The 27,929-nt window shown below is 50.9% G+C and overlaps 1 protein-coding gene across 9 annotated transcripts in view; it reads right to left on the bottom strand.

The window, feature by feature from the left end:
- Positions 1 to 27,929, bottom strand: part of Kif21b (kinesin family member 21B) — a 47,819-nt gene that overhangs the window by 16,580 nt on the left and 3,310 nt on the right. For 5 of the 9 annotated variants that reach the window (XR_013112839.1, XM_034512885.3, XM_034512889.3 and 2 more), the window contains exons 2-22: positions 17,593 to 17,815; positions 17,289 to 17,471; positions 15,082 to 15,231; positions 14,861 to 14,995; positions 14,311 to 14,481; positions 13,963 to 14,078; positions 13,256 to 13,451; positions 11,308 to 11,497; positions 10,520 to 10,583; positions 10,204 to 10,422; positions 9,766 to 9,850; positions 9,290 to 9,407; positions 8,289 to 8,480; positions 6,230 to 6,429; positions 3,861 to 3,968; positions 3,106 to 3,174; positions 2,143 to 2,375; positions 1,825 to 1,972; positions 1,402 to 1,596; positions 1,202 to 1,303; positions 5 to 170 (exon numbers count right to left, since the gene is read on the bottom strand). Coding sequence is in view for 8 of the 9 variants with exons in the window: in XM_034512885.3 (XP_034368776.1) it covers positions 5 to 170; positions 1,202 to 1,303; positions 1,402 to 1,596; positions 1,825 to 1,972; positions 2,143 to 2,375; positions 3,106 to 3,174; positions 3,861 to 3,968; positions 6,230 to 6,429; positions 8,289 to 8,480; positions 9,290 to 9,407; positions 9,766 to 9,850; positions 10,204 to 10,422; positions 10,520 to 10,583; positions 11,308 to 11,497; positions 13,256 to 13,451; positions 13,963 to 14,078; positions 14,311 to 14,481; positions 14,861 to 14,995; positions 15,082 to 15,231; positions 17,289 to 17,471; positions 17,593 to 17,815 (3,263 nt within the window). In the remaining variant the exon portion in view is untranslated. The remainder of the gene's footprint in view (positions 1 to 4; positions 171 to 1,201; positions 1,304 to 1,401; positions 1,597 to 1,824; positions 1,973 to 2,142; positions 2,376 to 3,105; positions 3,175 to 3,860; positions 3,969 to 6,229; positions 6,430 to 8,288; positions 8,481 to 9,289; positions 9,408 to 9,765; positions 9,851 to 10,203; positions 10,423 to 10,519; positions 10,584 to 11,307; positions 11,498 to 13,255; positions 13,452 to 13,962; positions 14,079 to 14,310; positions 14,482 to 14,860; positions 14,996 to 15,081; positions 15,232 to 17,288; positions 17,472 to 17,592; positions 17,816 to 27,929) is intronic. The other 4 variants (XM_034512886.3, XM_034512890.3, XM_034512888.3 and 1 more) reach the window with 1 other exon arrangement.

Raw genomic sequence — 27,929 nt, 5'->3', positions numbered from 1 at the left:
ATACCATGTTGCACATTGTAGATGAGGGCCTGCAGCTCCGGGTGAGCCTCAGCCTTCTCACGCAAAGCATCTAGGAGCAGGTGGTTCTGGGAAGAGCCTGTCATGTCTGTTTGTCTCAGGCGTCCTTCCAACAGCCGGATCTGGGCCTCCTTCTGTGCTACTTGAAGTCCCTGGAGGCAAAGAACAAGGCTCGGGCTTACTCTTTCTGGTCTGTGGTTGGTTAATGCCATAGCCCTAGATTTCTATATACACTTAGGGACAGTCACCTTAGCATATACTCTGTTATGGGTGGACTTGTGACCCTTCATTCATATGCAGAAGTCCCAAGCCCTGCTACCTCAAAAAGTGACTGTACTTGGACACTGGTCCTTTAGAGTGGGAAGCAGGATGACAGGAGGTCATAGGGTGGTTCCTACTATAGTCTGACTGGTGTCTTTATAATAATAGATCATGACAAGCCACATAGAAGAGCATGTGAAAACATGAGGAGGAAACAATGACCAAGGAGGGAAGCTACAAAAAAAACAAAACAAAACAAAAAACAACAACAACAACAAAAAAAACAAACCATCCTGCTGACACCTGGATCTTAGATGAAGTAAAGCCCTATCGCCCTGTCTGTGACATGTTGTCTATGGCAACCCTCGAACACTAACACAGTCCCCTAAGACACAAAGCAACACTGAGGAGCCACTGAGGGTCTGGCTAAGAGTCAGGCAGGGTGGCCTCCCAACCTCTTTCCAGTTAACTATATGTACACTGGCTGGTATCTGTCCCCATGACTCGGGTTCTAGGACAGAAGGTAACATATTCTCTGACCATTGATTAAAGACTCCTAATGTTCTGGTAGGCAGAGGGTGGAATATAAGTTTTGTTTCCTGTTCCCCAATTCCTAATGTACACACACTTCTCCCTCTGTCTCCAACAGACCCAAGCCCAGTCCTGCTGTGCATGGGCCCGGGCCAGGACCTTTAATTGAAGCACTGTAGTGTGCCAAGCCCCTGCATGCAGCATTCTGTACAACCAGCTACAAGTTCTGTATTGTCAACGTTTGGGTTTTATAGCCACAGAACCTGAGGCTTGCAGATTCAGTAGCTTGTCCCAGCCTGTGAATGACGCAGGTGGGAAGGAGCCAAACCCGTGGACTTCACTACCAGGGTATGCGATGCCTGTCTTGTGCCAGGGGAGCTGGCAAGCTCACCTTGTCAATGGATGCCTTGAGGAAGTTGTCCAGCAGTAGGCGGGCTTCAGCCAGAGAGCAGGAGCTAATGACCACTGATGTGTCTGTTGAGTCCAGCTCCTCCTTTAAGAGTTCAAAAAGCAGAAATTGCATCACACAGGGCTGTCCACTCACTCATTGCGACCACCCCCCACCCAGCCAGGGCCGGGTCCTGTGGGCACCTTGGTTTCCTCCAGCTGCATGATGGTGGCTTGGCAGTCAGTGATGCTGTCATTGATGTAGTCAATATTGGCTGCCAACACTTCGATCTCCTCAGCCAGCTCCTGGAGTCCCTTCTCTTCCTCTGGGCTCTCGGCCTGTAGGCGCTCCCGTTTCCTCCGCAGCGCCTCCTGCAGGAGGAAGAGCTCCTCCCTTTTCTGGGGATGGGGTGAGGGAGGGGATAGTGATGGGAGATGCATCTCAGGTACAGGCGCCAGCCCACAGCCCCTACACCGAGCCACCTTCCTGTCCGGGGGTTGACCAGAGGTCAGAAGAGGCATGAGGAGCAGAGGGTGGGAGACGGGGGAAGGAGTGAGGAGCCAGAGAAGTGGGAAGTGAGTGGACATGTGGAGTGTGGGTGGGAGAGATGGGGAGGTAGGTCCCACCTTTATGAGACGCTCCATATCAGCCTCCAGGTTGACAATGGTCATTCTTTGCATGACAATATCAATGATCCTCCGTTCCAGGGACTGCCATTTGAGTCTTGCGGCCTTACTGAAGCTTTGGCTGGCTCCCTTCTTTTGGAACTTTTTCCTGGGAGGCAGAGGCAAAGGGGTTTTGGCTGACTGCTCTGAACCTCTCTCTGCAGCTCCACTGAGGCCCCTCCCCAGAGCCGGAAGCAGATAGCCCAGGCACCAGTACTCTTCCCCAACCTTCACACTCCCTCACCCTGGTTCTGCCCACAGACCACTTGGACTCCTCACCTGGCTGGGCGTGTGCCATTGACAGTGGTTGTAGGGTGGTCCCCCAGGAAGTGGTTGATTTTTCGGTTCCACTGACGCACTATGCTGGAGACAGAGCGGGCTCCCGATTCAGCCTCAGACGAGGTAGTGCTGGCAGACACCTCAGCCCCAGAATCCATATTGGGGGGCTTCAATCCTACCCGCCCGGCCACTCGCTCAGACATGGGCTTTGCTAAGCGCCTCAGTGCAGAAACCTGGGGAAAGTGGGGACAAGAAGAGGGGAATCCAATGATTAAGGAAGCCTAGAGGGACAGGAAGCCTGGAGGGTCAGAAAGCCTGGAATGAGGTGTTGGGAAGAAAAGAAACATCTCTGTGCAGGCCTGAGCTTGGGGCTATAAAAGCAGGGGCTAAGATGTCTGTGATGTAAAATAAACATAAAATTCTCTCTCTCTCTCTCTCTCTCTCTCTCTCTCTCTCTCTCTCTCTCTCTCTCTCTCTCTCTCGGGTATATGTGCATGTGTGTGTCCAGATATGCATGCACATGTGTTCCCAAGGGTGTGGAGTGACCCTAGAGCTCTCCAGTTAGCTACACCGGCTGGTCAGCGAGCTCTGGGATCCACCTGTCTTGTCCACACCCCAGTTGTTAATGTAGGTATTGGGGATTCACAGGTCCTCATACTTATGTGGTAAGTAATGGTAAGTAATTTGCTGACTGGGCCATCTCTCTAGCCCTTTTCGCTCTTTTGTAAATGACCAACTAGACACTGAGGATGGGATGTGGATTCTGCCCTTTAGGCGCAGCTCACTGGTTGAGAAACCATTTCTCATAGGCCGCTACAAATTGGCAAGGCTGTGCTCACTGAATGAAAAAAATCCAGTCCACAAGTAGCATGGGGTACACACCCCCTCACTTCTTCAGAGGAGAGCAAACATCAGAGCCAGGCCTAGTCCTGTACAACCAGGCTGCCTGTTGAGAGTGCTCACCTCCTGAGTTTTCCTCCTCAGAACTATTTCCTGCTGGCGCTTCTGAGATTCCAGAGCCCGTATCTGAAACTGAAAAGAAAGGGGTTGGGCCACTTTCAGCCACCAACAACAATGTTTTTTGGGGGTCTGGGGGTGAGGTTTGAGACAGGGTTTCTCCATGTAGCCCTGGCTGTCCTGGAACTCACTCACTCACTCTGTAGATGAGGCTGGCCTTGAACTCAGAGATCCACCTGCCTCTGCCTCTGTCTCTCAAGTGCTGGGAGTAAAGGTGTGTGCAACCACTTTCTGTCCAGACAGGAATGGGGACAGGGTGGGCAGCTCTGTAGCCAAAGGTTCAACATTTTCTTGTGTAGGGTGATTCTCACACAGCCAAACTGTAGATAAAATGGTACCCAGAGTCCCACCCTTCTACCAGGGGTGACTATGAGGAATTCCTGCCCACAGGAACAACTCTCTTGGTCTTATCTCCTACCATGAACACAAATCTGAACTAGAGGCCCAGTCCTCCTAGGCTAGTTCTTCTAGGCCTGGAGCTCCACGTGTCTGATTTTGCTGGTGACTTTGGGCACATTCTAGCTCTTCTCTGGACTCAAGTTATTTTCTTGAACATGTAGAGGTTGGGACAGAAGCCAACCGTGGCTCTGCCTTTCTACTGGGACATGGCTCTTGTCACTTGGAACACTAGGAACTTGGGCGGGGGGAGAGAAGGGTAATCAGTAGGGAGGGGTGGCTGAAAGCTCCCGGAGGCCTCTCACCTCCTGCCTCCGTTGCTCCTTCTTGAGCTGAGCAATCTCCCGGTTCCTCTTGGTCTCCACCAGTCGCCGCCGCTGCTGCTCCTCACGCATTTGCTTCATGAGGGCTACCTGGGATGGCAGAGGTAACGGAAATGAGGCAGGGCTGGGCAGGAGTGGCCTATGTGCCTCAGTCAGTAGCTGGTAGTGGGGTCACAGGCCAGGGGAGTGGTCCTCTAGGTAGCACGGACTGGAAAGTCTGAAAGGTAAGGTTTCCTTCCCGCTCGTCCTCAGGGGCTAAGATATAGTATACGTTGACAAGCTGCTAAAAAGCTGGTCTTACCACTTAAAGTCTATCCTAGCCACCATCCTCAGCCTGGCTGAAGATTCCAGGGCCCATCGTAAAGTGATAGCAGCACAATGAGAGCTGCCCACGTGGCAGGCCCTGTCTTTATAACGCTCATATCAGAAAGACATCTCTCCTGATTTATAAAGAAAGAAATGAGCCTTCATGACAAGATGACTAAGAGTCACCGAGCTAGGGATGGCTGGCTAGACTTGGAGCCTGGGTCAGCTTAACCTCCCAACTCCAGGCTCATCTGTATGACCAGCAAGTGTGGCTGCATCCATCGTTCCAGGGAGATTGCTCTCCAAGCACAGGAGAGTGCTGAAATGAGCCTTGGGACTGACTGAGACAGCATTGCTCAGATTTTCAAAGACAGGAGACTATGCTCTCCTGCCAGAACCAGAAGATCCTGAAGCTGTAGGCTTCACCCAGTTAAGACCCCCAAGACACAGGCTCAGCTTGCAGTCTTTGACTGATGCTCTTTCTACCCAGCTTGTGAAGAACTGGGGCTCTGTTAGGGCACCCCTGGATAATGCCAGGCTCTTCTTTATCATTTACAGACCTGGGATCACAGGAGTGTAGTCAGGTGGACAGAAGGTCCACCTAGATGAAGGGTCTCAAGCCCAAGGACAAGGAACAAGTACATGTGTGGATTCTTCTGTCTTTTGTACCATGTCTTGGGCGTTTGGCTGTTTTTTTTTCCCCAAGTTTCAGAATCCCATGTGAGTGTTCCCTTGTGAGCTTTTTCTAGGGTCATACCCACTCAAGATGAGAGCTGGCTAAGGAGTGGCTGGGACTACCCTGAAGAGACACCAGTAAGGGGGCGGGGGCGGGGAGGATCAGGAGACATGGATGGATGAACGATGGGACACAAACAAAGACAAGCATGTCAACGTTGCTTCAGCAATTTAAGGCCCTGGTTACAGTGAACTACAAATAGCCTGGGGATAAAGCTCAGCTGGCCCTCTGTCTGCATTTCCAAGGGGCTCCAGGGGCCCCGGAGATCTGTGGGTATTTGAATCCCAATGCCATTTACTGTCAATGGCTTCATGTCTACAGGCACTGAAGTAGAAAGTGAACAAGGGGCTCTTCAGGGCCATGCTGGGCTGATCTCAGCAAGGTAGAGACTTCAGCAGAAAAAAGGCTCTGGACCTGCTTGGGGACAGAGCCCGCCCAGGTGCAGTTCCATTTTCTCTGAAATGGATAACTGACTCTTTCCAGTTCACACTGGTCAGCATGAGTCAGGACAGCAGTGAAGACACAGTTACTAACGGGTCCTGAGTCCCCAAGGGGATACTGCCTTTGACAGGCTTTGTTAGGGGGTCTAGCCCCAGAGCTTAGCCCAGGGCTGTGGAGAGCCAAGAGACAACAGAAGTTAAGGGCCAGGGCAGAAAGGTCCAGGGATGAGAAAGGATATTCACAGAGCAAGGCTCTGTGAGCCCCAGGCAGGAGCTGAAGTTACCCAGATACCAGATACCAGAAGTTCAAGACCTGAGTTGCTGATATCAAGAGAGCAGATCCTACAGACTGTGCCCTGTGGGCTGTGCCAAAGTAGAAAATGGAGCCCAGAGTCACCAAGAACACACATCAGCTTGGAACATCAAGGGCAGAATTTGCATCCCAGAACTATCTCCTGGTGTAGCAGGAACTAACTTCCCTGAGCCTCAAATCTCCACAAACACAGTGGGAATGACATTCTTCTGTAACTGAGCAGAGAATACGCCTAGCTAAGAGCTGGCCATGGTGCCAACTATTACTATGATTAGAAGCAAGGGTTGTACCAAAGGAGGCTTCCTTGTGCAGACAGGGGGCAACTGTAGTACAGCTTCCCAACACAGGGGGCAGCAATAAGCAGGGTGTCTGCAATGAACCCAGAACTGGGATGAGGTTGCTAGGAGGATGTGCTTGGCTAGGGCGGGATTGGGTCAGGTGATGCTGTGTGTTCAGTGGACCATCCTCACTTGAACAGAAGTGATAATATTCAACATGCAATATGGATTCTAAGACACGGTCTAGGTCCATTGGCCCCACTCTTCATCCCGTCTACCTTGGCCTTCTTCATCTCGGCTACTTCCGCTTGAAGCTTCTTCAGCTCCCTTTCGTAGCGAGACTGGTTCTTGAGTAGCCTGGCATGCTCTTTTTGAGCAGCCTGTAGCTTCTGCAGGTCCCGGTTCATCTCCCGCAGCCTTTTCTCATAATCTGCCTTTATCTTGTTGGCCTTCTCCTCCGTGTAGCACTCCATAGTACCTGAGGAAGGTGGAAAGCAGGGTCAGAGGCACGGGCTCCGTGGCTCCCATTAAATACGGGCTCATGGGGAATGAGGTGCTGGGGTCTGATTTTACAGTTGACCCCTCCCTGAGCCTGCTTCTTCGTTTGAACAATGAGGATGTGGGTTCAGCAGCTGCCCTAACTGTCCTGCTCTGACGTTTAATGTAGTGTTTTCAGACTGAGGCTTCAGTCCCTGGAAAGGCGGTGCCAGCAGGAAGCAATGCCAGCAGGAAGCGGAGCAGTGCAGCGAGCCGGAGTAAGCTGGCTCCTCGCCGAGACTCTCCCACATGAACAGCGGTCAGACATCTCTGCTGGAGCAGGTCTGAGACCAACTCAACTTCCAGCTCTCACTCCATCTCAGAAAACCTCACCGCCTCCTGCCTAGAGCCCGACCACATCTTACCACTAGTCCAATCTGTCCCTAAGCTTCCACTTTAACCCTCCTACACAATGACAAAAAATGTTTTTAAAATGCTTTTAAAATGTCTTGTATTCTCTCTCTCTCTCTCTCTCTCTCTCTCTCTCTCTCTCTCTCTCTCTCTCTCTCTCGATACTCCCTTACTCACTTGCTGCCAAGCCTGCTGATCTCAACTCTCTGAGGCAAGGTGACATATTACAATGACAGACATGACCTGTTCTCTGACTTGTCTAGACCATCATTCTACCAACATGCCAGGGACATAGCTGCCTTGGGGCCTTAACATTCTCTTTATCTGGAATGTTCTTTCCATTGGTAGCTCTGCTCTTGTAATGCACCAAGAAAGAGCCTTCCTTACTTACTCGCTCTTTCAGCCTTCCTCCAAGGTCACCCTCTCTCCGTAGCCTTCCATGCCCTGCCCAGCCTACGCCATCCCTAAGTTCCCTGACCCCTCTCCTTGCCATATTAAAAACAATACTTAGAAGTGCCATCCCTGCTAGAATTTCTGCTTTATGCTGTCACCCGTGGCAGAGTGTGCACTCCAGGAGAGGGATTTTACACACTCAGACAACTAGTGTCCCTAGGATAACACCTGCTCTATAATACGTGTTCGGCTAACATTTGCTAAACAAGTGGATGAGGAAATGAATCACCGGCTGAGAGGGCTGCAGAGCGGTAGAAAAAGACACAATTTGGGAAGTCTTATAAACTGAACATAGTAAGTGGGGGTTGGGAGGTGTCTTAGTCACATGCCTAGGGAGATAAAAGATTAGAGATTTTAATATATAAGAGAGAGATAGAGAGAGAGGAGAGAGGGAGAGAGGGAGAGGAGAGAGAGAGAAGGAAGGAGGGAGAGAGAGAGAGAGAGAGAGAGAGAGAGAGAGAGAGCAAGCGAGCATAGTGACAGCTGTCTATGGCTCTACCACCAGGGAGGCTGAGGCAGAAAAATTGCTACAAGTTTGAGGCTAACCTGGGCTACATGGCAAGACTCTGTCTCAAAAAAGGGATGGCAGAGCTGTCAAGATGTCTCGGCATATAAAGGCACTTGCTGCCAAGCCTGATGATCAAAGTTCAATCCCTGGGACCCAGATGGTAGAAGGAGAGAGCAGAATTCTTCTGCAAGTTGTCCTCTGACCTCTACGTGTGTGCCACGTCACAGAGGCATGCGCACACATGCACACACACACACACACACACACACACACACACACACACACACACACACGTCCCAAACATAATTTTAAAACAAAAGTAGCAGAGAAGCTGGGTGAGACACAAGAACTTTTAACTACTACAAGCAAAAGATCACAGTGCTTCGCTCAAAGGTCCCTGTGCACAAGACCGGGCATTATTAGTAAGATGGTGGGTTTCTTTTGGCAAGACAGGGGGTCAGAGAAGAGCTGCATGGCTCTGGCCTCACTGAGGTTCTGCAGCACACGGTCACGCTCCAGCTGTGTGTCTCGGATCTTGTTCTGCAGCAGAATGAGCTTCTCCTCGTACTGGTGCTTGAGCGTCTGCAGCCGCCGCTGGCTGTTCTCCAGCTCATCGATCAGCTTCTGCTTGATCTCAATCTCACATGTCAGGTCCGCCAGGTCTGCCTGGAAGTTTACTTCTGCAGAGTCAGACAGAGCCAGACTCAGCCCCATGTCAGGTACAGGGGCAAGGGAGCAGACTTGACAATTTGAGTGGTGTGAGTGGGCGTCTTTTGGTCAGCAGTGACCAATCAGTGACCAAGCAGGGAGGCAGAGTGCTGCCAGGTGGGGCAATACATTTAATGGGCAGCCTCAGAAATACACACCTGGGCTCAGGAGCTTGGAGGGAGTCTAACACCCTTCCTACCTAGATGGGCTCATCATAGGCCTATGTCACCATGACTGATGACATGGGACTCTGCCTGGGTGTATGTGTGGGGGGAGGGGTAAAGTGGCCCAGAACACCTTGTAGGGTTGTGGGTGAGAGATGACAACAGGACAGGGCTGAAGGACAGATGTCTCCACATGAAGGAGGGGGTCTTGAGATCAGCTGAAGTCATTCAAACGCCCTGTCTCTGAATCCATCGAAGTGGGTCAGGAATCTCTCTGAGCATGCTCAGTGGTCATTCAGGGGAGCCTAATACCTTTGCCCATGGTAGTAGTGAGCACTGGATTCCTCGAGCCTTCTGAAGGGTCAGACTGAGCATGGCGGTGGGCACGGAAGGAGAGCTAATGCTTCCCTCCCATTATTTGTCTTTACTATTGCTTTTCTTGGCTTCTCACTCAGGAGTCTGAGCCCTGTCTAGACAAGCAGTTTCTGAGCACTCTGGCAGGCCTGACCCCACCCAGGTCCATCTGAATTTCTTCTTGAGAAGCCCAGTTCTGATCAACAGTCCCACCATGGCGACTGGCCACAAGCAACACATCTCCCCAGCCCCAGTCCACGCACCCTTTTCTTCAGGGTCGGAGTCTGAGTCAACCAGGCTCTCTTCACTGCCCGAGTCTTCATCCTCATCCTCACGCCCTTCCTCATCCTCACAGCCACTCTCATCTCGTTCTTCCTCCTCCTAGGCACAAAGTACCATCAGGGCTGCACCGGTCTGGTTTGATGGGAGCCCCGAGGCAGAGGCTGGGACAGACACAAGACCTCAGGGGTGGGAGCCAGCCAGACCTTCCTCTGGGAGACCATCCACTCCTGGTAGCCTGGGCACAGCCCTTGTGGAGGATGCTTAGTCTAGCATCATCCATTTGGGATGAGGCAAATGCCCGAGGGATGGAGATCACCATGGCAACAAGTCAGCATTACCAAGAAACTCAAGGACCAACGAAAGGCAACTCCCTACTCCACCCCCAATAACATTGATGGAGTCTCTACCCCAACGGGGACATGCTGGTGAGCCCATGGAGGACCAGGGTAGTCCTCACCTCCTCAGCCTCGTTCTCATCTGTCTCCTCACTGTTTTCTGCCTGGAGTTTTGCCCTCTTTTTGAAGGCTTCTTTCTCCGGGCTGCTTTGGAAGGAAAATGAAGCCCAATTAGGGAATAATACCACAGTTTGCTGGTAGGAGGTTCCTGCTTTGTAGAGAATGTCTCTTCTTCTCCAGCATCTACCTCCTCTCCTACTCTATCCCCTGAAATTGACCTTGGTGGAGATGCACACAGAAAAGGCTGAAGAGGTATCATTCCTTTAAATTGAGTGAATGTTTGAGAAATTCTCAAACATTACTGGTGATTACCCCGGGGGAGTGGGGTAGGAGTGGTCCTTCCATACATGGGGTGGGGAGCAGTCTTCCTGGATGGTGTTGGGGAGGGGTCCACCTTTGAATGTTCTGGCTGTCGGGGGAGTTGGTAACAATGCACTCACCTCTTCCTCCGCTGCCTGACCTCTTTCTTTTTCAGCCGCTCCAGGTCTTGCTTGGCTCTGCGGATCACTTCAGAAGCATCTTCCATGGAGCTGGCTGGGCTGCCCCCAAAGGCTGGACCTGCTGGAGATGCCCCCAGGGAGTAGGGATTTCGAGCGGAAGCCCGGGAGAGGCTTCTGCGGAGGGACTCATTCATTGCCTCACTCTCCAGGAGTTTTGTTCTGTGTGGACAAAGTGGGGGGGTGGGACCAGGTGAGTCACATAAAATTGGCCTGGCCAAAGCCACCCAGCCTGCTTGTACTGGACAGGCTTACTCACCGCAGCTCCTCAATTTCCCGGATGTAGTTCTGGATCAGAGCGCCGATGGCCTCATTGCCATCACCTGGATGGAGAAGACAGACAGAAACAATAAAGAAAGCAGGTGACAAGAGCAAGAACTGGAGTGTGACTCTAAGACTTGCATGAGCCTCCAGAGTGCTAGCTCACACAAGCCTCTCCATAACGGAATCTACGTGAAGGAAATACTTGAACATGATCAGAGTTGTATCCAAGCACTATCGGATAATGGCATGACATTGGGAACAATCTAAACACCCGTCAACAGAGGCTGTTCAATAAATTATTCAACATCACAGATGGTCCGTCATGCAGTCATTTAAAAAAATTAAGTGGCTTTGGATATGAAGATGTATAAGACATGCTGCTAAACGGAAAAAAAGGAAGTCATAAAATAGAAAGTATGACCTCATATAGAGAAAATGCAATGCATATTCACACACGTACACATGATATATCTAAGTGCATTTATACTCAAAACAAATGTACTGAGAAACCGTGGGAAAACACACTCAGTGGCTCAGGAAGGATTCTTCTGGAAGCAGAGAGGATGTGGGTGGAGAGTCTGCTGAGGGGATTTTCATCCTTTGCTTAATGTACTGTGTCTCTTACATGTTTAAGAAGAAGGGTGTATGTGTGTGTCATGCTAAATTGTTGGGGAAATGCATAAATGAACTAGTCTGTGCATTGGCTAGCTGCCATAGCCTGCTTGATTCCAGGGGTCGGGGGCATGTTGTTGCTCCAAGCTAGTCTGCCGTACCCTGACTCACCAGCCTTGGCCAGAAGCAGGTTGGCCTCCTGGCTCATGAGTTGTGTGACCCGGTTGTTGATGGCGTCGATGGCTTCCTGCATGGCCTTCACTCGGAGCCGCAGCGCCCCATTCTCCTTCTGCAGCATGGCGTTCTCCCGGAACAGGTCGCTGTAGCCCTCTGCACCGTCCTCCCCAATGACTCGCTTGCCCTGGGTTGGAGACAGGCAGAGGACAGTCAGGTACTAAAGCTCATAGTAGGATACAGTGACAATCCTTTTCCACCCGCCTTCGGCCTTCCCCAGGACAGGGTGGGACTCTGTCTATCTCCAGGTTTCTGAATGGAGCTCCTGTCTCCTAAGGCCCCAGAGCCTTACACAGCACTGGATATGGGAGCTCACTGGAAGCTCCTGCCTTATCATCTCAGTGCCTGAAGTTTGAGACTTGAAGATCACAAATTCAAGGCCAGCCTGGGCAAAATGAGTTCCAGGCAAACCTGGACTACATAATAAGTTTTATCCAAGAAGCAACACCAAACAAACCAACCAACCAACCAACCAACCAACCAACCAAATAGTTCTCTCCCTGACAACAATAAAAAGTCCAAATTCTTGACTTATCCAGCTATCAAGCACTTTCATTATCCTAGAACACTGTAGTCCAAGTGTCAAAACCCTCCTGGGGCCACTCAACTGGCATACATGGGTGTGTAAGCCTGGGTGTAAGACAACAAGGAGTGGTGGGGACTGCAGTAAAAAAAAAAATCACAGACAGTGTAAAAGAGGCAGCCACTCTTTTGATATCCCTGCTCTCTTACATTTAACTACCTACCTTAAAGCTGAAACGGTTAACTGTGCATAACATCACCAAGACATTGGACTTACAGAGTTGTCTGTTGTATAAATAAAAAGTTAAATGTTGTAAACTGATGAATTCCACCTTTTAAAATCCCCCTCTATTTTTGGCCCACAGATGTTACTATACTCCCTGCTTTGTCAGAGAAGAGTGATTACTATAAGGGTAAAATTTTAGTGGTGCAGAATTTGCCACCACCTACTCCTCCTTGACTGTCTGTGTTCTAGGTTACCAAAGGAGGTCAGTGACTCTTGGTTGCTTACCAACAGGCTATGACTGTAAACGTATAGTTTGTTTGTGTGTGAATTGTGAAATTTTCTTCATATAATAAATCGTGACATTGCTGTACACTCCAGCCAACTTAATGCCAGTTGCTGGCAGAGACAAATTTTCCACAGATGTTGAGACTTCCTGACTTTCTGAAAAGTTGTCAGATAGGTTGCATTCTTCTGAAACCAAGTACAAACCCGCCCAGCAAGATTCAGACCAGGTGCGACCTGGGTGATGTCAGCCTTGGATATTAGAATTAGACATGGTCCCTCAAAGCACCTGTTTTCCTCCCTGCTGCTGTATTTTTCTTATGGTTTGCTCTCTACCCAGAATGCCTGCTGGCCTCCTTCTGTTGATATCTCATTTGTCTTTCAAAATCCACATGCATGCCCCTTCCATAAAATCCCGCCCCACACACCACTACCACATGTAGGTCACTCCTCCTCCCCTACAGCACACTGGCCAACTCCTGTGTCCCCAGTGTCATGACTCCACCACAGCAGGGCAGTGTCATCTATTCCAATGCAATATAGTCTGTGGACAAACAAAAGCACCTGAGAAGCACCTTCCCTCAACCAAACACCCATGCTACAAAGCCAGGGTGTTCTATTTCTTGCACTGTGTATTCTAAGCCTAGACAGCTGAGCCTGAACTGGTTTTGCCACAAATCCCAGGACTGGGAACCACATCTGATGCACAGTGATGTCTAGCAGACATGAGGATGCATGGGCGCTGCAAAGTTGGGAGGTCCACACAGAATCTGGTTGTGGGATGTTATAGGGCAGGGTGTGGAGCAGGGCATCGACTCCTCATGGGCAGCACGCCTGAGGTAGGAGAGTGCTCACCGCCTTGTATTCCATCAACTCCATCTGCAGGCGCGCGATCTCAGCTCGCAGTGCGCTGATCTGCTGGCTGGTCTTGTCCTGGTTCACTACCACTTTGTTTTTGATGTTTCGAGCCCGATTGGCATATTTGAGCGTGTTAAGCGTCTCCATGAAGTCCCGATCTGAAGGGCTCACACAGGCGATCATGATGGTCTGGCTAAGAGCGTAACCAGGTTGGGTGAGGACAAAGAACAAAGCCAGACCCAGAAGTTCCACAGAGGAGGGTCTGTTTCACCCTGACCCTCCTCCATGAAATTAAACACTTAAAGGACCTAGAACCTGGGATGTGGGACCCTGGACCACCTGGCTAAGATCTTCCATAGCAAGAGAAGAAACCCTGTGAAAACAGTTAACAAGGAGTGATGCCTAATAACAAAGTCCTCTGCTTGGAGACAAGAGTGTGTCACTGCCTTTCTGGTGGCCTGGCATTTCCCATTTCTCGTCTTATTGGACTATATGGCTGCCTTTAAGCATTGTCTCTCACATCTGTGAAACAATGAAACTGAGTCTACCTAGTCACAAGTCACTGAACCCCTCATGGTTCCTGCCTATGAGTCTGCAGCCTAGGCTGAGAAGGTCCCCTTTTCCTGGGAGTCAGGACCTAAGCCTGTGTCAGTGTTCTGCATCCAGGAACTTCCCCACCCTCCCTGGACTTGGTCATCAGCTACCTGTTGCCTCCAAGAGAGTCCTGGAGCAGCCGAGTGAGCTTGGAGTCCCTGTAGGGCACATGCACGACCTTCTTGCTCTGGTCCCCCAAGGCGCTGATCACATTACCCAAGGCCAGCTGTGGGAGAAAGAGCCCGAGCTCAGGAGTCACATAAGGAAGGCAGCGAGCGCAATACTGGGTGGGTTCATAGACTGATAAGATGAGGGTGAAGGGAGGAGCCAACAGGGTCCTTTGGGTGCTCCAGTCAGCAGCTAGGATCCCAAAGAGAACTGGGCAGCCATTGAAGCATATGGCCTATCTTAGTCTGTGCCATCTGGCTCCCAGGGCTGGCGACTCTCGGTGTGCCTACCAGACCACAGTTGATGGAGATGCCCTCTTTGGCCCGTTCACCAGTGGCCCCTGTCCGCTTCAGCCGCTCTGAGCCGGCCAAGTCCACGAAGTGAAACTTAGCAGTGAGTGTCTCATACTCAGTGCCTGTGGGGGCCGCTCCATCCGGAAGCCCAGTCACCGTCTCATTCACCTGCAGCATAAGGTGACATCCAGCTCACTCAAACCCTACCTCCAGTTTCTCTGTTAGCCTTCCACCCCACAGTACCACACTGCCCATGCCCCACAGTACCACTGCCCACGCCCCACAGTGTCACCACCCATGAGAGTAAGGGTAGGTTGCACAGCAGAAACCCTCAATGTGTGCTCAGCACCTGAGAGCAGACACTACTTGGACACACTAACATTACTACATCTCACTCCATTGATGGGGTGAGAGGCTGAAGAGAAATAAAAACTGAGTGATAGAGGCAAGCCCCACCTCTGGAGTTCTAGCCTATACCATGTTTGTTCATCCTGCCCCTGAGACATCCCTAGAGCATGAAGCTCCTGGGCCCCCAAGAGCACCTCACCAGGTCAGGCTGGGCACACACGCGCATCTGGCACAGGTGGATGGTGAAGATGGCATGGGATCGGGAGCTCTGTACATTCATCTGGGTGCTGGCTGTGGTGCGTGACAGGGCGCCCTGCTTCAGGCACTGGATCAGCTGGGGACAGACGCAGAGGGGAGGACTCAGGTCCCACGTATTATAAGGCTCCGGCCTTTAAAGATGCCCATGTATGAGATGCTCACCTCCTCCTGGGAGTTGATCAAGCGAGAAGTGACACCTGTGGTATAGATGCCACCATTGGCATCCTCATGGATCTTGATGTTGGACCTGCGGTGGCGGGCATCGGGGTCACGGGTGCTATCAAACAGGTCAAGGATCTCTTCGTTGTAGAGCTGTGATGGGGAGGAAACGATGGCTGGGGTCATATGGTACATGACTAGAGCCCCGAGGGCATCTCAATTTGCTAAATTGAAAACAAGCTCTGGAATTTAATGGGCTGAACCCTGGTCCTCCAAACAGTGCTATCCTGAGGCTACACATACTGCTCTTCTCCCTCCAAGGAACGGCATCCAGCAGCTCTCAGCTCCAAGGGGAGGCTGAGGAAAAGGGCAAAAGATGCAGGTCCTAGGTGGTAAGGGATGGGGAAGCCGTGAGCCTGAATCGAAAGGATCTCATCATTGTTGCCAGGCTGGCAGAGATGGCACGAAGCTGTGATTCCAGATGAAGGAAGACAAGGCTTGAAGAGACCAAGGAGACAGTGCCCTGAGTGCTGAAACTCTGAGTGCCATGATGTCTGAAGTAGAAGTGATGGCAACTTCAGATGGGGGACAAATGGCTGTGTCTTGCCCGAGGCCCAGGAGCAGAGGAAGCAAGATCGGGCAGTGTGACCCAGCCTTCTGCAAGACCATTGTGCCAGCCCATTTCAAACGGTGTCTGCCAAGGCAATTCCTGGGGTTAGAAGATTGAAACTGTGGGAAATCAACTGCAGAAAGGCTGTGATGTCAAAAGCCAGGGGTAGGGGGTGGGATGGGAGTGAGGTCGGGGGTGGGAGGGTTGGAGAAGGGCAGCAGCCAACAGAGTCCTATGGAGACAGAGAGGTGGCACTGCAGCCCTCAGACATCCGAGGCTTTGATGGCCTTAAGGGGACAAAAATACCCCACAGGAAGGGGAAGAGGAAACAGAAGGAAGAGATGGAAGAGACAGAGTTTCATGGTGTCTGTGTGTCTTGTATTGGTGTAAGCACACTGCATCAGTTAACCCCTTGTGGTCCACTCTTTGGCCTGAATTTGCTAGCATGCCTTTTGAAGTTCTCCATAGCAACAGAATGGCAAAGGGAAGAAAACAGGGAAAAGCTCAATGATATACAGACAGCAGGAAACACACATACTCATGTATACCAACATGCATACATACATGTACACACACGCACTCACAAACACTCATACACACATGCATACTCACACACACTTATACAACCACACACGTGCACACTTATGTGCATATATACAAAGATGTAACTGAAAGGACTAAAATACAGGTCCCTTGTGGGGAAAGCAGCAGCCATGGGTGCCCAGGAAAGACACTGGGGCAGTATACAGGCACAAGCCTCAGCCCTGTCCACCCCTCTGAGGGCTGACAAGATCTAGGAAAAGCATCAGGGTTGGGAGGTAATAGAGTAGGGTGGCTCCAAACTCACTAAGCACACCAGAGCAGGATTCCTTGGTAGAGGAAACTGAATGCTAGGAATCAGAACTGCATGACCACATGTTTCAGAAAAGCCTGGCCAGGTTCCCGTGTGAAATACCAAGGTGACTCACCTTGCTGGAGCCTTTTCCCAAGAAGGCCATCTCCAGGACAGAGCCTCTACACAACTATGAGTTTCCAGCACAGCTCAAATGTTAAAGAGCTCAGAGATCCCCTTGGGTACTCCCCAAAGCTCATGGCTGCGCAGTTCAAGCTGATACCTCCCAAAGCTGGCAGACCAGAGATGAAGGAAAGCCCCTGTTGGAGACTCTGCTGCACTGAGAGGCCAGGATATCAAGTGTCCCCCAGGTAGGTACTTGGGGAGCAGAGGAAGAGCCTCATGAAGGCCAGAGACAGAAGCAGGATTCTCACCATGTGCCAGGTAGAGGCTTCCATACCAGACTTACTAGCCCATAAGGAAAGAGAGATGTCAAGCCCACTTTGCAGAAGAAGCTCATGACCAGGCAAAGGCCAGAATCAGCCAAGGTCTGAGATCTTAGGCCCCATCTGAAGCAGGAAACATTTCAGCTCTCCGCACCAGGACTGTTTCTCTAGTCCTAGCTTGGACACTCTCTGCAGCAGGGAACTCATCCCCTGTAGATATCTCCAGGGTTCCCTGGGCTTATTTCTCTACACTGATTGGGGCTCCAGCTTCTATGGTCTTAGGTTTTGACACATCTTCCTCCCGACCACCCTCATCACATACCTCCAGGAACTGGGCACTGACTTTGAACTCAGGCCCAGTCACACCCTGCTCCTGTGCCCGCCGCTTGCGTTCGTCGATGCCCCTGAAGAGATGTGCAATGGCCCTTGGGATGATGCCCTGCTCCTCTTCTGACGTCACAGTGTCGAAGCCAGTGCCCATAGTGTATGTCTTCCCAGCTCCTGTCTGCATGGGCAAAGACAGAGTACAGGTGGTGAATGGTCGCTCCCCTCTGGGGAACCAGCAAGCCTTGGGCGAGAGAAGACTGAGGTTGAGGTGCTCACTGGTTTGGGTAGGAGTGGCTTACCTGTCCATAGGCCAGTACTGTGGCATTATAGCCCTCAAAGCAACCTTCGATGAGTTTGCTCACACAGGTGGAATAGATTTGCTCCTGCCAGGTGTCCAGGTCAAAGACAAAGTCATAGGTGAAGGCCTTGTCCTTCCCCAGCAGGACCTGGGGTTCTCCAGGGGTAACGGAGGTACAGATGTGACAGCCTTCAATCTTCTCCTTCGATAGCTGGGGCCGGATCCTGCTCAGGGTAGAAAGAGCCCTGGGTCAGATCCAACAGGGTAGAAGTGACACACCATCCTCTCAAATTGCCAGCCATAACTCTGTTTACCTCACAAGCCAGGAAAGGAAGGAAGATAGTATGAAAGCCCAGAGTATGGCTTCAGGAATACATATGAATATTGCCCAAACCAGTAGTAGCTAACATTGATTGAATGCCTGGTACCCCGAATGTATGTTAAGTATGTTCTATATAAACTAAATCATGTGTTCTTCACTGTGAACCTATGAGGTATCTATTCACCTGATTGTCCAGATGAGGCTGAGAATGTTTCCCTGAGTAGCCCAAGGTTGCACACCAGAGAGTGAAGGGGCCAAACCTGGGCAAAAGCATATTACTACCACCACCACCACAACAACCCCCAACCCCCAGAGGCCTGGAAGTCAGTAACCCTCCTGCAAGGAGATGATAGCTAACACATTCTGGAGAGATAAAGCTTAGGGCCAATGTTAGAGAGAGAAGGACAGACCAGGCAGCACCCTAGACATTTTTCTGAGTCAGTCTTGGAGGAGGCTAGAACTGAGGCAGAGGCCTGTGGAAGCTACAAGGGTCTTTAAAGCAGCAGCCACCTTCCCAGGTGCCAGGGCTTGGTGGCACTGTTAGACACAAGTGCTGGTTCTTTCCAGGAACTGAAGGGCCAGCCCAAACACAACTAGGGAAGCGTAGGTCAAGTGGAAAGTACCCTGTCGAGGCAGCGAGAGGAGACACTGAACCTACTAGCCACAGGGTTGACCCACATCCCAGATACCCGTTCAGAAGAGGAGTCCCTATGTGGAGGGTAAGTGGCATCAGTACTGAGTGGGAAGTCAGGCATGGGCGAAACTGTCTCCATCCAGCCACCCCTCATTCCCTTTTCTAAGTTGCATCACCAGGATGAGGTCCCCATGGCAACCAAGCATGAGTCAGTAAGCATGCCCATGCAAGGACTGACAGAAAGTATGCTTCAGACATCCCAACGCAAGAGTGGGGGTAGGCTCTCTTGCCATGGACTCACACTAGTGTCCCCATCGGCTGTGCACTTAACAATGAGCTGCTTGTCAGTCTCCTCTCTCTAAGCCAACATTTACCAGAGAAGGAAGGGCTGGGCCAGCACCCACTGATGGCCCAGAGGTGCCTAGCTGCAGATCCCAGCACCTCCAAATCACCATCATGTCCTTGTCCCAGTTGCTTCCACCCCCAAAGACCCACTCAGAGCTGTCAGCTGGGTGAGGAGCACCCAGGCCTGCTGTCGAGGACTGCTGTTGATAAGGACTGGGGAGGGGCAGGTGTCTGTGTACAGGGGCAGGTACTTGGGCAAGTCTCTATCCCTATGTGGGAGTCTGGCTTTCTTCAGGAGTGTTTCCTTGGAGGTGTAAACAGTCACTTTAGTGAGTGACTCTCTCCAGAAAGGAATGGAAGCCCCAACAAGTCCCCACTCTTACCTAACTGTTAAAGAGCTGTACCAGGACGGGAGCCCAGCGTCCTAGCCTTTCACCTGTTCACCTGAACTGGTTTCTGACAGAAAGAGCAAAACTGATTCTTATTCATTCTCTCAGGACCTTCAGACTAGTAGCTTTTCTTCCCTGCTGCCAACCCCCACCCTCTAGACTCCTATGCTGATTCCACTTCCAATCTAACCACTGCTGCTGACACACACAGGGCTCACCACCACAGGCCAGGCCAAGCCTATGGTGCATCTTTAACTCTTGACCTCACAACAACCCCTGGGAGGTCTTTACTAGTGTCCTGTTGATAGATAAGGAAGCTGAGATGGTGTCATTCAGAGTCACAGACAGTGAGGAGCCATTCCAAGCCCAGGCAGGCCAAGTGAACTAGCCCTTCCTCAGTCCTGCAGTACACATTGCTACTGAGGACCAGGACTTCCCACCAGAGTGGAGGGAAGCCACAATAGCAAGGGCAGATGGGAGAGTGAGGCACGGCAGAGCATAGAAATCAGAGAACTGGCTCTTCCCTAGGGCTGTGGGGCCTAAAACTGGATACTTCCTCCCAGAGCGCCTGGGCGCTCTCTGGTGAACTGAGGGGACATCGCAGCAGCCTGGGAGGACACTCCGACTACGTAGACAACATGAGCTCCTAGAGACACCCTCCCCACCACGTGGCAGTCTGTGATGGGATTTCTGGATGCAGTTCAAATACCATTTAATTATTGCAGGCAGATGGCAATGCCTGCGATTGGAGAAGATTGAATCAACATCCCTCGGGGCAGAGGGAGCAGGCCTGTTATCAGAGCCCTCCCAAGGTCTTCAGTAGCCAGTCCCCAGAGATTCCGGGGGCATCAAAGAAGAGAGTCAGGGCAAGTAGCCTGGGAGGGTATACATAGGGTAACCAGGGCTTTAGGTGCCCAGAGTTGTGGGGTCTCCCTGAGATTATTTTTTCAGTTCCATACATCCTGATACATCAGAAAGCCATCTATCCTCTTGCTAGTCTAATCAAAACACCAGGATGCAATTTGTGAGAAGTGGGTGAGTCACTAATTCTCAGAACAACTGATCTGGACAAGGCACAGTGTGTCAGTCTTGTGGATGAGGGGCCGTGGGAGTGAGCAAAGAGTGAAGGTCTCACAGATGTTCCTTGGTGTGGGTAGTGGGCCGGCTAGCCAGCACCCACCATCACTTGACCTTGGTGATGTATGAGCTAGGGTATTAGACCTCACATCCCAGCAGGAACCACACCTAAGTCACTCAGGTAGTGAGAAACAAGGCTGTTCAATCTCTCCTCAGTCTGAGACTACTGGCACTCTCCTATCTTTCTCTCTGCTTCCTCTAAAATCCACTTAAGTCTGCCACAGACTTCCTCCCCAGTGCCACTGTCAGAGCTGGATTGTCCCCCCACCCCCAAGTCCATTCAGGAGGCACCAAGCAGGGAACTGGGCTGCCCTGCCCTGGAGGGCACACTGTCATGTGACAGCTGAGCTCATCTCTGGTGCCTGGTGGAGATTTTGAACCCTCTAGATTCTGTCCTGCCTCTCATGGCCTCAGGTTATATAGATCTATATGGTTTTAGTTTAAGAACTACACCGCCCTCCCCTCCAACAGCCTCTTCCATTGGTCCCACTCTGGATGAGGTCACTTCTGTGGGTTGTCCTCAAAGTGGCAGTGACCTACAGAAGGGAGAAGTCTCTATAGTGGGATGGGCACAGATGGCAACCACTCAAAGCTGTATCCTTCCCAGTAGCATGGAAGGAGAGGTCGGGGTCAGTTGCCAGGTTCTTCCAACTGTCCCATGGGCCCCTGAGAGCTACAACTAGGCCAGGCCTGGGAAGAGGCAAGGGGAGCGTGTACCTTAAGCACAGAGCAAGAGAAGCAAGAAAGACTATCTTATGAACTGGCTATACCTCTCCTTGGTATATTCCAGAAGGAGTCAAATGTAGCAGACCACAGAGATGCCTCCACACCCGTGTTCACTACAGATTTTTTTTTTCAAAATGGCAAACTTACGGATATTAGCCCATGTGGTCATCAGTAGATCAATAGCAAAAAAAAAAAAAAAAAAAAAAAAAAAAAAAAAAAAAAAAAAAAAAAAAAAGAAAAAAAAAGTATGTATAACACAATAAAATACTATTCTGCCATTGCCAAGAATGAATTATATTATTCTCAGGAAATGGACTAATGATCCCAAAGGTTGCTAATTTGGGCCCAGGAAACCCAGTCACGTTTTCTCTCATATGTAGTATTTAAACTTAAAAATAAGACTTGAAGGGGGAAGGGAGACCAGAAGTCAGGAGGAAACAGGAACGTAAAAGAGAGGTGGGTGTAAGATCAAAGTACATGAGACAGACATATTGAAACCCATCACCGAATGATTAGAATGTATCCTAAAATAGAAAATCTGGAAGCGGAAAGATGCAACATTTAAAAAAATGAAATCCGCACACTGGCCCGCAAGCCAGTTGCCTATTTATTATCCACGAAGGTTGGCAGCCTAAAGATCTTGCGACATTTCTGCTCAGGGAGAGTGTGAATCTCACTGCAGACCATCTCTCTATCCTTTCCCTCCACCCTGTTAGGAGGGATGACAGAGGGCCCCTCTCCGAAAGCCCCCTTCCCCCCCAATCTCGCTGAACAGAGACGGCCTATTCGCCATTTGGCAAACGGCTGGCAGGGTGGCGCAGCCAAGGCTTTTCAGAGGCAGGATCTGGCACCGTGGCTGAGGTCACTACGCTTCCTCCGCTCACAAACGAACAGTGGCTGGCGTGATGTGGGCGGCTGCCCCCACCCCCGCAGCGTTGAGCCACAGCCGAGAGACTTAAAGGCAGGCGAGGCGGGGACAAAGGCAGCCAGCCGGAGCCTAGGGCCGCGGGAAGAGCTGAGCTCAGCGGTTCCTGGGCTCATCCGGAGCAGGACTGAGCGGTAGCAAGTGAAGGGCAGAGGACACAGCGAGGGGGCAGGCCAGGGGCTGCTGAGAGACTGCCAAGGGCTAAACTCGCTTTCTGCAGAGCTAAATGGCTAGGTGAGCCCGGGCACAAACCAGAGACCCAATAGACCAAAGTTTAGGAGGAGCCTCACCTAGGGCCCCTAGTGACATCACACAAAGGCAGCCAATCACCCCTCCCAGAAGCTCCGCCCAATGACTTGGGCTCCTAGGGGGTTGGCTGTGGCTTTTTTTTTTTTTTAAACTAGTCGCACATACTCAGCTAGCGGCTAGGTACTCTCCCCTAGTCTTCACACAAGGCCTCCGGTGGTGCAGCTTTTTTACACTTAAAAGACTTTCTGCTGATGAGAAGTAACAGGCGGTGACATTAAAATAACAGAGAGCTGTTCCAGAGACAGAAGTTTTTTTTTTAAAAAAAAGCATTAATGTTTGTATGTGTGTATGCATACATGCATGTAATAAACATGTATGAGGTGTATGTATGGCAGGATGCACATGTGGAGGACAGAAGAGAACCACTGGAATCTATTTCTTTCACTCTTTGGGTCCTGGGAATTGAATTTATGTTATCAGGCTTAGCTTCAAGTACTTTTACAGGCTGAGCCATCTCTCTGGTCTTTAGTGATAGGTTATTTCTATGCCAGTGAAATGACATGGTTCAAGCAGGATTAGAATATATTAAAGGCAGGTTTATTGGGAAGCTGCTCTCCAGTGAGTTCACTGGGCCCCAAGGACCTAGGCCAGGGAAGTCACCATGGGGAGTGGAGGAGGGGGAGAGAGAGAAAGGGCAGGAGAAGGAGAGAGGGAGAAGGGGAGGGGAAGGGAGAGAGGGAGAGACAGGGAGAGAGAGAGAGAGAGACAGGGAGAGAGAGAGAGAGAGAGAGAGAGAGAGAGAGAGAGAGAGAGAGAGAGAGAGAGAGAGAGAAATATGTCTGGCTTATATAGGGAAAAGCCTCTTTGGGAAGAGTCTGGAGAGTTGGGGGCAGGGTATGCCAGGTAGGGACTGAGGGACTGAGGGATGCTGGGAGAACTTGGAGGCCAGGTCTGCTTTGATGTGTAAAATATGCAACTGGGTCCCTTGTCCCACACAGGGTCCAAACCAAACACTTAGAAACTATATAAAAGATCGGACACCTAATGTCTTTTCTTTGCTGAGGCTTTACCTGAAACTCATCTCACCTAGTACAATAAACTTCAGTGCTTAGGGGACGAGACAACTTCTTGCTGACTGCGTCCGTCACTTTGCCCGTGGTGGGTCATCACAGTCTATCACACCGTTTATGATGAGCAATTTGTCTCCATACTGTCCTGAACGTAAGGTCATTTGACTGATAGGGCACGAGGCTGCCTTTTCCAGAGGTTTGAGCAAATCAACATGCACACACACACAATGGCTTGTGTAAGATTAGCACTTGAGGAATTTTAGACTCTCTCCCCAGACCTACCCTCAGGCTTTGAGGAACCAGAGACCTGGACTAGACTTAACCCCTTGGATGACCACAATAATCAACATAGACCCTTTGGAAGGAGTTTTTAGTGGGGCTAAAAGCATGTCTGTTTTGTTGTAAGGAGTCCTTTCTGGGATCTTGAGAAGGAGCCCTCGGGGGCTGGTGGGAGAGCTTCAGAGGGACTATAAAGGAACCCTATCACCCAGCATCTGGCTGTGCTGTATCCAAGCTTGACAGAAACCACAGGCAGCTTAGATCCCTTGGCTCTTCCTTGCACCCAGCCTGAATCCTCATGCCTAGTTCCAACCACAGGTGGTGGGGCAGAGTGAAGGGCCAGCTGCTGTGTTCTTCATGGTGTGTGTTTGGCTCACGTATGCAAGAGACACAAAAGGGACACAGAGGAGCCTCATGGTCTCCAGTCTGCCATTCATACAGTCACTTTGCAAGGCTACGTGACCTGCCAAGGACACACTCTTCCTCATGGAGACTGGGCGAGATCAAAGGGGAACTTAGCCACAGCCAGAGGGATTTAGATAAGCTAGCAAAAAGAACTTCCTGCCTGTAAAGATTGTTAAGTCTTGGAAAGGCAAGCCTGAGAAATCATTCCTTGGGGGTAGCAGGCTTGCCATCCTTCCTGCCTTCTCCCACTCCCTAGCCTCATCTGAGGACAACACTGAACATCTGAGAACCTTGGTGTCACGTGCACTCTATGTGTTGTCACAACACAATGGAGTCAAGGGACACATGCCCCATTTCACTGAAATTTCGAAGGTGGCATTGCACAAGCACAGAGTCCCCACAATTTATAATGATGCAGACGAAATTTAAAGCATCCTCCTCCTCTTCCTCCTCATGTGTGCCCAATCCTGCTGCAGTCACGGGCCACCCCTACACAGGGCCAGAGGGGTCAGGCTGGAGGAAACCGATCCCTTTAGAATTCCTGCTGATCCCACCAGCAGCTGCCTGCCTGCCTGCCTGGAGGGAAAGCACTTTCCAAGCTTTGTAGCTAAGGAGGCTGAGCTGGGCCATTTGTAGAAAGCAGGCTTCCTTTGCCCTCTGTAGCACCCCTCCCCCAATACACATGTTTGTGCACACACAGACACACAGAGACACAGACACAGACACAGACACAGACACAGACACAGACACAGACACAGACACACACACACACACACACACACACACACACACACACACACACAACTTCTCCTAGGCAGCCTGGCAATCTGCCAACTCTGGAGAAGGCTGCTAGAAGCAAAATCCTTGCTCTCTCAGGGGAGTCTGGCTTTCAGACGCCCAGGGGCTTTTAGCTGACTTAGCTGAGACAAGGCATCTTCCCACAGGGGCTGGTCTTCTCTCCATCAGGGTGGCAAGATCTAATGCAGGGTGCTAACTCTTCAGTAGAGGGAGAGAAAATCCGGCTGTACGGGAAGCAGAGCCACCAGGACCCTATCTCCATTTGCCTATTGGAACCTCCCCTGGCTTTTCATAGGCATCTGGAGCCCAGTCCTCCTGTGGTTGCCCTCAGGGAAATGACGGGGCTGGCTGTGCACCCCCAAACAAGAAGGCTTTGTATGGTGGGGTCAAAGGGCATGGATTTACGAGGCCCCAGCAGACCTGGTGAAAAGGGCCGGTCAACACGCTCTGCCTGACTTCTGCCTCTGAGATCATGGGGAGGGGATGTGACACTCCACAACACCCTCACAGGGCACTGGGGTGTCTAGGGGTCTAACTCCACCCCCTCAAAAGGGGATGTCCTCAACTTTACTTTCAGTTCATCCTAGAGTCCTGGCCACTGAGTTCTGAGTCACGCCCAGAAGCAGAAACAGGGAGGGCACCTTCTCTGAGACACCTCAGGAGAACTTTGTCTGTGGCCTCAGCATCAAGGCCACTCTCTGAAACCAAACCGACAGCAGGCAAGGGTGGAAGCAGCAAGCAGATGAATGAGATGTCAGAAGCCAGAGAGCAGGAGGCTGCGAGGAGGCTAGCCCCTGTCTGAGGGAGGTATCTCAGCCTGTGATGGGGTTGAGTCTGACCCTTCTGTCTTTGGAGCCTGTGAAAAAGAGCAAGTCCAGCCCAGGGAGCTGCCACTCAGCTGTGCTTTCTCTGTCCTACCCCCATCTCAGGGCATCTGGTAGGGGTTTTCCATGACCTCCCGAGAGACTGGAGACACTGCAGCATCAGGCATAGCCCAGATCCCAGAGCTGTGCCGGCATCTGCATCTGGTAGGGGGCAGCTCAGCAGGGGCTGGGCCCAGGGGACACTCCCCAGCTGAGGAATGCTGAGCAACAGGCAGCTGGCTGGCTGGCTGAGATGGAGGGCAGCCAGCCTCCCTCCACCACACTGGTCCTGTTGCCATTCCCTATTGCAAGTCTGTAGGCAGCTGGGTCTCTGATGAAGTGCATCTCACTGAAATAGGGCAGCTTGGCCTGGAGAAAAGACAGGTAGCTTCTCCTACTGCCGTGCCACCAAGGTAGCGAGCCAAGCATTTGGGGATAGGAACCATAGCACACTCTCCTTTCCATATTCTAGAGAAAATGGAGGTAAAAGAAGGAACCCACCAGAGATGAGGACAAGGCACCCAATAGGCCACCACCTGCCCCAGGACTTCATAGTCCCAACCCCTAATCTTCTCAGCTGAGGCAGCTGATTCACAGAGTTCCAGCTGTTCCAAGATGGAGGGGCAAAAGACACAGCTTTCCTCAATGTTCTCAAGGCACTAATGTCCAGAGGACATGACTGGGGTGGCTACCCTACAGGAGTTGTGACCCTAAAAAGACCATCAGAAAACACAGATATTTGCATTACGATTCATAACAGTAGCAAAATTACAGTTATAAAGTAGCAATGAAAATAATTTCATGGTTGGGGGTCACCACAGCATGAGGAACTGTATTAACAGGTTGCAGCATGAGGAAGGTTGAGAAACATCTGCTAGAGCATCCTTGCCTGGAGAATGTCCAGTCGGAGCTCAGGCAGGAGACAGTCGCAAGGACCTCAGAACAGAAGAACAGCAGCTTCTTAAACCCCAAAGAAAACAGCAAGGATCTGGGACTTCAGGCCTCGGTGGTGACAGGCAGCTGTGCCCAGCAACCACTGAGGCACACTTGGAGAACGTCGCCCTTTGCCATGCATCTGCACAGTATTGTATGTATTTCCTTCATCCCTTTCACCACAACAGGGCAGGGCAATAAAGCATCTGAAGAAACTGAAGAAGCCACCACGGCACTCAGCCAATTAGCAGCTGGACTGAGAATCCAGTTACGGCAGATTAGGGGTGTCTGGTAAGCATATGCTTGCAAAGGAGAGTGCCCTGAGTTCAGATCCAGCCTTTCCCATCCCTGTTCCCCTGTGTTTGCTCGTGAGAGTAGCATCAATTATTTGGTCAGCTGAGCATGATAGGACAGGCACAGTGCCCAGCACTGAACAAAAATTTAAGCAATTATGGTGTTCAGTCACAGTCAGAAAAATGAATAGATTGACTGCAAATGAATTTATTTTTACTAAATAGATGTTATCATTTAAACTAGAGAGACACCTCTTAAGCACACCTAACTTAGAGATATTTGTTTAAACATTGCACTCATCCTCAGTGTCCCAGGAGTCTTCTCACATTTTGTTTCCTGCAAGGCACTAAGCTCAAGTACCTCCCTGCACAAGGATCAGATCAGAGCCAGCCAAGTGTTCCCATTCTCCGATGGGTAAAACCAGGTCCAGAAAGACAAGAGAGGGAAGTGACCACATGTCCCACCTGGTAGACAATTACTTGGGCTCTGCCCTGCCCTTTGTCCCAGAGCTATAATAAGGGTGTCAACCTTGTGTTACCCCTGCTGGTTCCGTGGCCCTAGCCCCACCCTACCTCTGCTCTGTTGTTTTCAAAAGCTAAGATCCAATCAAACAGGCTGGCTGGGTAGCGGAGGGGCCAATTTCCGGGGCCTGTGGTTACAACACTCCACTTCCTTGTGATGATATAAGTCCTGTTTCTTAAACAGGAGGCCACTAGCAAGATCTCAAGTCTCTATACAGCCCATAGAGAGCTCAGCTTCCCAGATCTATAAATTGAATGGCACAGGGTACAGCTGACAGTGGATAGCACTGCTTAGCTTTGGGACCCCGAAGGCACCCCCCCCCCCACACACACACACATAGCCCCACAGTTTCTTCTGTCTTTACTCTCCTTCCCATTCTGGCAAAGTCTTGACTAAAAATTTAGGCAGTCACTGAGCAAGATTCCAGGGAAGCCTAATACTTGGAAA

Source organism: Arvicanthis niloticus, chromosome 10 (assembly GCF_011762505.2).
Source record: "Arvicanthis niloticus isolate mArvNil1 chromosome 10, mArvNil1.pat.X, whole genome shotgun sequence".
Classification (NCBI taxonomy): Eukaryota; Metazoa; Chordata; class Mammalia; order Rodentia; family Muridae; genus Arvicanthis; species Arvicanthis niloticus.
Note: the sequence above shows the minus strand (reverse complement) of the source record. Positions and strands in the feature narration are given on the sequence as shown.